The following is a 12,440-nucleotide window of genomic DNA, read 5'->3' on the forward strand; positions in this document are numbered from 1 at the left end:
ACAGTAAAGTAAATTTATTACCAGTTCATGTGGTTTTATAACCTCTCACCTAGTTCTCCAAGATTTTGACATGTAGGTTATTGTAATGGTGTTTATATCTTCTTCTGTAAAATAAAATGGTAACTAAAGTTGTAGAATGTGTGTAACAGCACAACAAAAAAACTACAGTAATCAAGAAAAACGTTTATTGTTTCAAAAACTGACACACACAAAAGGAACTAACCATTAATTCTGCATAATTTATATACCTACAATGAAAGGTAAGAAAACACTCAAAAACTATATTAAAATTTCTCTTCCCTAGTGGGTTTGTGCTCTTAAAACCTTGCAATAGAAACCAAAGGGGTAACCACAGTGATATGAAAATATACAAAATGCTAAACATAGAATTTAAAGAAACTGTACACTTCAAGCTAAAGTTCTATAAACTTTCAATCAGTGGAATTATTTTAAATTCTTTAAACTGATATGAAAATATTTATCCAGCTGTCAGCTCATAACCTTAAATTTAGAAATGAATATATAAAACGTTAAAAACTCCACATTCTGTAAATTTGGAACAGCAACACCCCCCCCCCATCTGGTGCTGTAGTGATTTGTGGGGATACCGTAAATTTAGATCCACATAGATAATCAGAATTTAACATTTGATAGTTTATGCCAAATGAAGAACAAATTCTATTTTGCTTTGCAAATCCCGTATTCATGGTTAACACTAAAAAGTAACAATTGTTGTTTAAAGAATCCAAACCAGATAAACTGTATTGTACCATAATTCCAGACATGTTAAATACTTCTTTCACTCTTTCTGCAACAGATGTGCAAATATATTTGATAATGGGGAGGAGGTCAGGTTTAAAACCTCCATCATAAGCCTTAACCCACAAACTAAAATCGAGAACCCTGGAAAGTTAAATACCCTTTCTGACAGATACACATCGTAAGTAATAAAATAAGTTGTACTAAATTATTCTTCACTTTAAGAGTTTTTGGAAGAATAAATATTAGTAGATGCAAATATCAGAAATCTTAGTTACAAAGTTACTCTTGTTTGTTTTAAACAAATGTAAACTATTACCATTCTAGTGTTTGATGACCAACTGTTTCCTGAAGACAAAAATAGCAAATTGTAGTAACAAATGACTAATCTAGAATCATTGCTTCAAACCACATCCTATGATGAGTGTTAAAACATTCATCATTCTACAAAATATACAAGACTTCATTATTGGGTCTGCTTCCCCCACGATGAATTCACAGACATACACGTGAAATAAAAACCACATTGGATGATCTGACAATCTATTTACCCCATCATTACATAAATCTAAACTCCAGTTTAGCCACAAACTAGTTATAGTGAAATCTACCCATCAACAACAGCAAATACAGATAGTGTCATTGATGAACATTCAAGACCAGGCTCAATAACATTGGATGCACTCCGAGGTGGAGACAGGACCCCATTTACTGTTAATTGTTTAGTATCCTCACTCACTATGGGACACGAACTACTGTTTGACTCTTCTACAATTTCCTCTTCAAAGGTCAGTAAGTCTGTAGACTGGCTGGCATAATCACTGTCTGAAACATCTGCTTTGATGATAGTGGGTGCCACTACCATTGCTTCTCTGGCAGACATCTCAACACAACCAGGGCAAATGTAATCCTCTGTTTCACTGACATCCTTCAACTCCAAACCCATACAGTACAAATGAAACCATTCCTCACAGCCTCCATCACATTGAACCCAATTAACTGCTTCTCCTGAAATGAGCATATGTGAATATAGTATTAAATAATTGCTTATGGAAAGAAAATTCCTCGTTATCAACACAGCAAGTTGTGCATAAACGTTACACTTTTATCACTTAATTTTCAAGGGTATTCATAACCTCTACTGTGTTGGAGCTGTTAACTAGCATGATGAATACTGCATCACAATTCACTTTTAAATTATCAACTACCATAGGTATTCATAGCTATTTACAGGTTCAATATTCTTTTATTTCTTGCAAACAAGATGCATCATGATTCTGCAATATCTATTTAATTTTCAACTAACAACGTATATGCATGTTTTTGTATAACATAAAACTCCATTTACAAGGGAAATAATTAGAAATCAACGTCCATAAACAGACTGAAGGAACTAGTATTGCTTAGAATATTAATCTTTACCACAAGTACTAACAAACTGCATAACCAGTTAATATTTTGGTTACTAAGCCTTACATTGTATGGACAACTCAAATGTTAGTTTTGTTCATAAATTTCAAACTAGTGTTTACCACTGTTTAAGTATATGACATCTAGATGAGTTATAATGAGTAAGTCATTTAATTTTCTTTTTAACATTGATAGAGTATGAAACAAACGCCAACTGAACATACTGTACTATAAACTGAGGCTTGTTGTGAGAAGGAAAACTTGTAAATTCTGAACATTATTATGCTAGTGTTTTTGAGATTTATATAGGAAAACATTTTGTTTTAGATCAAATCACCATTGAGCTTTCTGCTGTGTCCACCACGAGGAATCAAACCTTCAGTGTATTTTAAGTTCATACACTAGCTGTCGCACTAGGGGATACAAGAATGTTAGCATTTTAATTACTTGAAAAAAAAATTTTGGATAGATCTTAGCTCTTGAGGTTATGCTATTCTGATTTAGAGACTTGCATGCCATCATTCTTTTGAAACTCCCACCTAATTTGCACTACTGCAGCAGGATGTGGCATCCACCAATAACCATGCAAACATACACTGCCTTACATGAATGCTTCTTCTATAAGTGTATGCAAAAATCTTCATCATGCATGCCATTGTTCCGCTGAAACGCAGTTTTCAAACGGCCAACGATCACCCACGAGATTTGTGTAAATTCGAGGAGAAAATATGAGCGATTTGGGGGCTGGGTAGGTGGTTTGTGAGAAGAAATCGTATTTTTCAATGTTTATTGCAGAAAAAAAAAAAAAAATCTGACCGCCATCGTGGAGGCAGTCTCGTGGTCTGGTATCGTGTGCATACCAGACGATAAAATATTCTCTACGCTCCAAAGAAACAACAGCGATTGAAATGTTTAAAAGGAAAGATGTTCATTTTGATCCTGTAGACAAGAGAACGTGTAAGGGCATTAGATCAGCAGCTTCAAAGTATACCTCAAAGCTGAGGGAGAATCAGAAGAAAAGGGCAGAAAGGCTTGAGGCCTATGGTTCTGTGAAATCTGGCCCAGCCACCTTGGGTAAAGAAAAAAGTCCAGAAAGCTGCAGAGGCACAGAGAGCTGCCCATTCAGAGAAGGAGAGAAAAAAAGCTTGGAAGAGAGCACTGGAAACCCTTGTCTCGAAAAAGAGGAAAGTAGCCAAGATTGATTAAAGGAAATTAAGTGATTTGAAATTTGACTGTAATTTATGCAGCAGAGCAGAAGTTGATATCAGTGACTGAAAAACATTTTATTATTATCTGCAGCATACAGTGCCAGTGGTTTATTTTAAAGCATATCATTAATTTTATTTTGAAGCAATGTCAAAGCTTTCCTTGATTTGCTGTTTCAGTTTGTATTGTGAAAGAATGAAAAATATACTGATATTGAGGTACCAGTAATTTACTGACAAGATTGTATAGATGAACAAGTTTTACTGTAGGTAGTCATGTAGAGTAATTTTAAGTAATTTGAAATTTTAATGGAATACATGCAGCAGAGCAGTAGTTGTTGATGTCAGTGACTGAACAAAATTTAATTTCTGAGGCATATCACTGATATCAGTAGTTTAATATTGAACCATATGTGAAAGAATGGAAAATTCACTGACATTAAGGTACCAGTAGTATAATGACAAGATCGCATAGGTCAACAATTTGAACTGTAGGTAGTCATGATTAGTCAAAAGAGTAATTTTATGTGATTTGAAAATTGTATGGAATATATGCAGCAGAGAAGTAGTTATTGGGAATGACTAAAACATTTAATTGACAGCATACCAGTAGTTGATGATGTTATTGATGACAAAAAGGATAATAATGAAATGATTTGTATTTGAAATATTTACTGAGTTATTTTGGCTTTATTAACTCATATTACTAATATGAGGAGGAGAGGGGAGGAGGATGTACTATTTCCCCAAGTGAAGAACAGAGATAGGCAAGAAGCTTGAAGGTGTTGTATGGACAGGTGGAATTGTAGCATTACCATCCAACAGCTTGCACACAGTATGTGTAGTAAGTTTGGGACATATTCAAAATGTACATTATGCTAACCCCCTTGCCCATCAGTTTGGTTGAAGGATATAGATAAAAAGTATATATGTAAAGCTCCTCAACTGTTACACTAGTTCTGGAAGGTTGGAACGGCAGTAGACACAAAGGCACTTAAGAAAACATCACTTAACTATCAGATTTTGTGGACCCCATTCTAGCTAAGGGAGTAGGATTAATGAACTCTGCAAGAGTTGTTAAGGGAGAAAGAGAAAGTAGGTGAAATGCATCTGAAATCCACTGGCGATTGTGATATATCCAGCCACGTTTTAAGTGGTCCATACTACACTTCACAGTGCAGAGAAACTACAATTCAAATACAATTGGTGAAGATTCTCCATCGTCTGCCATCCCACTGCCTGGGAGCTGGTAAGTTGGTAAGGGCCACAAAGGGTGAGAATTTGTACAAGGGAAACCCATTATTCCTTCAGTTCAGAAAGATCTAGTACTGGAGATAATACAAAAGGTAACCACACAATCATATTTTTAAAAGCTAGCAAGGGCTATTCAAAAGTGGATAGAAGCTAGCTTTTTCCATAATAGTCCAGGGAATGGGTACAGTCTGAATCAGGCTGGAAAGAGTTGCATGTAAGTGCCATGAGTATAATCTTACATAACACCCCATCTTACAGTGGGCAATGATTGAACCAGGGCAGGATGGGCTGATGGCTTCCATGATCCTGACCGAGTGCAGAATTTGTGAGAAAACAGTAGCTGCTTTTTGGGATTCATTGCACTCATTACACGTGTATGGTAAACTGACACCAAATTGTGGAGATAATTTAATGTCAGATGCATGATTGTCCACATGTCAGTCCAGAAAAAAATAAAATAAAAATGGAGAAGCCAAAGAGTGGAGACGTGAGAGATCCTAAAAGCATCCATCATCAGAGGGGCAAATATATAAGAGGGATGAGCTAGTGGTTTCAATTCAAAATGGGGTAAGGAGAGAGGACCCAAGTAGAGGTTGTGTCCAATTATGAAAGGGCAGTGAGAAGAATGAGGATGAGTGTGTCAACATTCTGATAGGACAACAGATGGAAGAAAAGGAATGACTACTTTCCCCTGCCATGGAATGTGTGGTAAGGACACACGAATGTGTAGAACATCTACACATACACAATAAACTAGCTGAAAGCATCATCTACCACATGTACACTTTGGAGTAAGGAATTATGATTACACATGACGATACAATGAAATGGAAGTAAATATTAACTTCCAACTGCACATTTGGGATAAGCAGCTATTTCTAAACATTAACTTTTATGTATCAGGAAAAGATAAATTAATATGACATTCTAAGTGGGAATGTACTATGTGGTAAGGAATAATGAACAAAGACTAAGCACTATCTTCCATGTGATGAAGTGAGTAATAAGAATTAAAAACTAGAACTAAGCATTACCTTCCATGTGGAAATATTAAGTCATAAGCCAGAATAAAGTATTAATGATGATGCATTACAAGTGAAAAAGCAACTATCTATAAATATTAGTGCTATGTTTACATAGCAAGGAATAAGTACATATGACAACCTTCAGTTTAAGTGTACGTGACAGATAGATGAACTACGACTAAATACAATATACTAACAAATAATGACTAGTCTGAACAATATATTTTATGTGGGCATGTTACAGTGTAATAAATGATGTACAAACATAAAAGCCTTCTGAATTTACATGTTCATGAAGAACATACTATGTCTAAACAATAATATTGATGCAGGACCTTGTAAAGTAGGAAAGACCAGAAGAAAATTGAAACCCACAGTAAATGCCAGGTGTAGAAGTAACAGGAGAGAAGAAAAAAAAAAACAATGGGTAGATGTCATACACAAAGCTAGAAATCAAGAGATATTCAGTAGGTAGAGAAATACTGGGTGAAAAAGCCATTCCATTTCACCCTCCTCCACTTCAGCTTTAAAATCTATTAAGGGAAATGAGAGGGTCAAGATGGGATCATGGACTCCACCACAATGTGAAAAAATTTATGTTACTCTTTCCCTTACAGTATCTTTAATACATTATGGTCATCAAAATCTCAACAGACAAGAAATTCCTAAACAGTGGGTAACTGAATGATACTTGTAATCACGTCATTAAAAACCGACTTCCCATAAATCTGAATTCATACTAAAAGGTTGAAAAGACAGAAATATTTGCTTCAAGTCTCAGAAATCTACCCATCCAAGCACAATTCTGTAGATGAAAAGAACAATGGGTTTCACTAGTGAGGGAGAACTTATGCAAGGATGGATGTCACTCTGACTGGTAGAGGATTTTGCTGTACTATCACATATTTTAAGTGGAAGTCAAGACTGGTGGCAGAATAAAAAATATCTAATCTGTGCATGAGGATGCGTCACTGTGTCAAAATTTGTCATTCAATATATTGATTAACATTCAAAGATAAAATAAATGTGACAAGCGAGAAAACCCCAATATACATGGAACACTTACAAAAATATTCTACATTATAAAAGACTTCAGTTGAAGATGCTGGCATTTTTATCAATTATATTGCCGTACCATTAAACCATATTACCACCATGCATAAATATTATACAGTTCACTGGCCACACAAACAATATTCTTTAAACAATGGAACTTTCAAATATATCCTTTATAACAAAAAAAAAAATATTATTAGAGAAATTAACATTAACCATAGAATTATCCCACATCTACACACACTATTTTGAGCCAGCAGTTACAAATCTGTGATATGTAGATCTGTCAAGATTTATATTTTTAAAAAAATGCAGGTAGTCCATAAACAAAAAATGTTTAGGAATTAAAGAGTTTTTTAAATTATGTAAGAAGTTGCTAGTGAGTTCACTACTTTTTTGGTTACAAGATCCATAACACAACATCCAAGTCTCACACAAAAATCACAAACAAAAATACTAATTACTACAGGAGTTTCTCATGTATCTCACACAGAATATTAATGACATTTTGTTTTGGTACTAATGAGTATTGAAATGAGCAAAGACAAAACAACACACTAAGTTGCAACATTTGGATCCCACTTAAAGTGGGTATGTAAATACAAAGGTAATTTCTGGGTTAAGGACTTATATGAGTGCCAAAATGCAAACATGTGGCATGCATCTCCAAAAAGCAACAATCCATTTAATATTAAGAGAAAATGAGATTTATACCCTCTTACCTGTTGGCCGTAAACACTTAGTAGCTGAACAAAGGTCCTCCTCCTCTTCTGATTGAGAGTCCTTTTCCACAGCTCCATCTTCTGTTTTAACTGATTTTTCTAAAGCTAATTTCATTTGAAGACCTTCTTTTCTGAAGGGCTTTCTGCTTTGTTTTTTCTTCAATAATTTAGGTTTTGATTTTAGTGCTTTATTAGACTTGTCCTCACTTTTCTTTGTTGAGTTGGGCAATGATTCTCTCTTCTCCTTGGCTTCAATCTTCACTTTAAGTGGTTTCTTTGAGAAAGGCTTTATGTGCTTTGGGGGTCCAAGACCCTTGCTAATGCCACAGCTGCTCAACTTCCCCTTTTCACTGTTATTCATTGTTGTGGGTCCACTGGTTAGCGACTTGCCTTCTTTACTTACTTTAAGTCTCCTTTTCTTTGATTTAATATTCTCATTAGATGAGTTAGCTGAACTCTGTAGCTTTGGTTTAACTAGTTTAGCCTAAATACATGAAAAAAAGCAAATAAATATATATGTGTGTGAGAACACACACACATGGAAAATGTGTAAACATTTAAAAGAAAAGAAAATCAAAAACTGAACATAGTAATAATTATAAATAGACAAAATTATTTATTATCAATAAAGATAAACATAATAACACTTAATGTATTTACTTGGAAAAAATGCAAGAAAATACTATATTTTTCTTGCAAATACTGGACAGGTAATTTGTGTTACATGTTGCTAAATGTTTTAAAATGAACAATCTTTTGGAAAATAATGAGAGTTTCCATAGTTTTTTCTAGAAAAAGAAGAAAAGAAATAGTTTTGGTGTGTTTCAATGTGTTTGAGAGCTTCAAACAAATAAATTTTGTGATTACCCAAATTAAAGTTTAATAAAAACTACAAGGCACTCTATATGAACAAACATTACCAGAACTGATAAAAATATGGATCATACGTAGAAAAAAAGAAACTTTAATAATCACAAACATAGAAGTACCATTTGTTTAAATAATTTATAATTATGTTAAAGTAATGCAAAGAGAAATAGTTACCTTTGACTTTTCGATAGACTTTCCATCCTCCAATTTCCGCTTCTTAAGTTTTTTCTTATCTTTTTCAGGCTTTCCTAAAGTTTCTGCTTGTAAATTCTGTAATTCATAAGACTTCTGCATAAGTCCAACATATCTTGTACAAATCTAACTAATATGGTTTCTGAAACAACTAACACAAAAAATTAGCAGCAATTTCCTTTAAAGTATCTCACTGTGTTCAATGAAAATTTTTAAAAGTTTGGAGTTAATACCAAGAAATACTACAAAACTTGCATAAGGAGCACAAAATCTTTAGATTTAAAAATGTTCCTGGTAGAAATGAATTTTTCTTCTTGGCAAATGAGCACTTGGAAAGACAAAAAATATTGTCTGTAAGAACACCAATTATATCATTCTGACATTTTCAAGGGTAGAAAACTGTATAATATCTCTTAATAGAAAAGATAAAGCTGGTAGTATGTTTATATATTACTTTACATTGCATTCATATATCTTAAATTTATAGTGGGGAATATAAAGGGTAAAATAAACAACTCAGTTACCTTTTACCCTAAAAGTGAGAAATGTGTACAATAAATGAACTACAACATTTTTTCTTTCCAAAATTGTATGACAATCCCTTTTCCAATTCATGAGTGTAAAAGAATGTAGCAAAATTAAACAAACCGGGCCTACAAGTAATTTGAGGCAAGTGCAATCCCCATATGTTTTTTCAGCATTAGGTTGTTTATTAATAATAAATATGGATTTTCAAGACACCTATACACCCAATGTATTTGACAAAAGGAAAACAAGCAAAAGCTTTCATATGTGGTGTCAGTTTCTAAACTCATTAAGGTTTTATAATATGTAGATACCTCAACATCTGAAAAGAATCCTAGTCCCAGGGGATCACGTGCTGGTTTAGTTGCTTGTAATATCCTCCAAATATGTTGAGTTTCATCAAGAGATACCTCTAGCAGATCTCCTTCCATCATTAATTCCTCCAGCTGATATTTAGCATCCTCAGACAGTTCTAAGACAGGAACTTCTAACTGCCGAGGCACCAGTGGAGACTTTCTGGCATGCTTACGTGGTGTAAAACCTTAAATTAATAAATATAAACCTTTATTCAAAGCATCTTATTTTAATTATTTGAACAAGTAATTCAAAATAAACTGTAATTAATTATTTTCATGAAGATACTGGTCAATTAGTCTTTCTGAATACTACTAAAATGCCAAAGAAGAAAAAAAATGTGACATATGAAATAATGTTTTTTTTTTAAAGCGCGAAATGACGTTTGGTGGTTCGTTGTTTGGAAGGCAAAGTATTGGTCGCGGGTGTCAGGAGAAGCCGCACTATAGTCATCGGAAAAGCCACAACGTGGCGAGCCGACTCTTCAGTTAACATTGATGTTTGAACAGGGAGATGCAGGCTACAGTGAGTCTGGTGCTGTAGGGGGCTTAAAGAAAGAAAGTGAGGGGGAGAGACAGAGAGAAAAGATAATAATAGCAAAGTAAAATTAAAAGGAAATAAACAGATGAATAAATAAAATAAAAATAGATATTAAAAAATTGAAAAATAATAGTAATAATAATAAAATATGCTTGTTATGAAAACTAAATCATTAAATATTTTATCACTAAACAGTCTTGTGAATCTAATACAGGCATAAACCAACCAATCATAACAGTCTTTTCACAATCCACCAGAATACTATGAAGAATGATGACACCATACATACACTGACCTGAAGATGAAAGGAGGAAGACTTTCATAATGTCATCCTTTACAGTTGTGTTTCTACAACAGGTAGTTGCTGTCTACACAGCCAAATACCATCAAAAATATTATTTGTTTAAAAGCTCTGACTTTTATATAGATAGTCACAATTTCTCTACAATTCTTTCTAAACCACCATAAAGGAATAACTTGATTTCTCAACTGTCAAATTTTCAACCTGTTTACTAAACTAAGTTGAAATACTAAAATATATTGCAGGTTCATTTTTTTGGTCAATGCATATGTACAAGTTATTTTTACTTATTGTAAATTAATCTTGAACCTGACTTTTAAAGTACGTAATAACTTGTTATTGGTCAGCCAAATTAAAGAATTGATTAATTAAAAAATACCACCATATGCAACAGGTACTCTGGCTAACAGCTAGATAAGGTCTCCTGAAATAAGTTTCAGGTTTAGCCTTCCATAATTTTGCAGTTTTTTTTACTAAACTTTTTTGTATCAATTTGTGCGTTTTAATGGATTTGTAAATGGTGAAATGGGATATTTTGACTTGTTCAGTATTACTGATTTTTGTATTTTCAGTTAAATTAAGACTGATTTACCTGATATTATATTTAACATTGTTAAAGGACCAGTCAATATTTCTGTTTACATTTTATGTATATACTTTCTTATAAGTCTGTGTGGACCTCACAGAAAGTTCTCAAAAGTAAAATTATTCAAATGGGTAGAGACAGCAAAAAACATATACACATGTTATCATATGTTAAAGTAACTTACTTGTCTAAAACAATAAATTACACTTCTAAAACCATCCTTAGCTTCCCACATGGCAATGAAATTTCTATAATAGATTTGTGAATAGATTATACTTTGTGTTATTTTTACCAAATTGCCTATGTTTCACTGTATTTGCAGGTTTCACGTGCCAAACTTTTATGAAACTAATATATATAGAGATGTATTTTTATCATTATTAATTGTTTCTATAAAATTTCTATACATGCTGTTCTTTTTGCAATTAAGAAATAAATTTTTCTCACCTTATTATATATTTTGATATAGGTTTTTTTTCTGGAGCAGAAGAACCACGTTATTATATCTAACATTTCTAAGTTGTTGTTTTTCTTGGAAGTGAAACTCTTAATAGAAAGGAACTTTCAGTTGTTTCCTCAGAGTAATTCTTACCTGTGGATCCTTTAGAAACAGAGGAGTAAGCATGCTCTAAGTTATTATATGGTGAGGCACTTTCTTCTTGAAGTACTTCAGTTTGTTGGTCACATTCTGTGGCCACCTGGATCTCCATCGTGTCAATAAGTTCATTCTGAGACAAAAAACACTAGTCAACAAAATAAAAAATGTTATAAACAGTAATTAACTTGAGAATAAAACAAAGAACATTCCAGTAAAATAGTGAAATGAATTACAAAAAAACAAATAAATTAATAATAAAATTCTCATTTATGACAATGGATGTTTTAGGTCATCTTTGACAATACAGACACAACTAAACTTTCAAAATTTAGTCTGGAACTACAGTTATATTTCAATTCTAATAATTATTCACTTCAAATAGCTGAAATAGGCATCACACTTCAAATAATGGGATAAGAAGAGTTTAAGGATGGTGCTGTTTATAGGTGTAGCCAATTGCAAACTGTTTGGTAGCAACCACAACTTTGTTTAATGGCAGAGAGGAGAACAGATCAATGTGCAATGTCTACAGTGAAGCATTCTGTGGGACCAATACAAGTGTGAGCTGCATCTCAGCCACTGATACTGGAGACTAAAGAAAAAAACTGATGGCACTCTGACTGCTGATAGGTTAATATAATTTTCAAAAATGAGACCAGTTGATCAGGTATTCATTTTCCACCAAAAAAACAATTCTAAGCATACTGCAAATATTGTGAAACAACACCAGAATGAAAGAAAAAAAAAATCAAACAACCCCAACCCTGGCAGTATGGTCTTGTATGGAAACTGAGAAGGTTCAATAGCAACCAAACTGGGCTTTAATGAAATTTAAGATTTGAAACAATCATTATTTCACAATCATACACTATGAAATTTATGGTGGCATAAAAACAAGTACTGCTTTGTTTAAAGCAAAAACAAAATACAAGTTCATTGTATAAGTCTCACACTTCTGTATTTTCTGTAATAATACATGGTTCACTAATGATAAACTGACCATTCAAGTTGCAATTTTTCATTGTTTGTGACTACTGTGTTAC

General features: G+C 33.2%; 1 protein-coding gene across 5 annotated transcripts in view; it reads right to left on the reverse strand.

Moving 5' to 3' along the window:
• Positions 1-168: 168 nt before the first annotated feature.
• The window catches only part of LOC143236658 (lysine-specific demethylase 5A-like), a 64,753-nt gene continuing 52,481 nt past the window's right edge, over positions 169-12,440 (reverse strand). For 3 of the 5 annotated variants that reach the window (XM_076475041.1, XM_076475044.1, XM_076475040.1), the window contains exons 31-35: positions 11,392-11,542; positions 9,333-9,559; positions 8,476-8,571; positions 7,432-7,915; positions 169-1,767 (exon numbers count right to left, since the gene is read on the reverse strand). In XM_076475041.1, coding sequence (XP_076331156.1) covers positions 1,367-1,767; positions 7,432-7,915; positions 8,476-8,571; positions 9,333-9,559; positions 11,392-11,542 — 1,359 coding nt within the window. In that variant the 3' untranslated portion in view covers positions 169-1,366. The remainder of the gene's footprint in view (positions 1,768-7,431; positions 7,916-8,475; positions 8,572-9,332; positions 9,560-11,391; positions 11,543-12,440) is intronic. The other 2 variants (XM_076475043.1, XM_076475042.1) reach the window with 1 other exon arrangement.

Source organism: Tachypleus tridentatus, chromosome 13, assembly GCF_004210375.1.
Source record: "Tachypleus tridentatus isolate NWPU-2018 chromosome 13, ASM421037v1, whole genome shotgun sequence".
Lineage (NCBI taxonomy): Eukaryota > Metazoa > Arthropoda > Merostomata > Xiphosura > Limulidae > Tachypleus > Tachypleus tridentatus.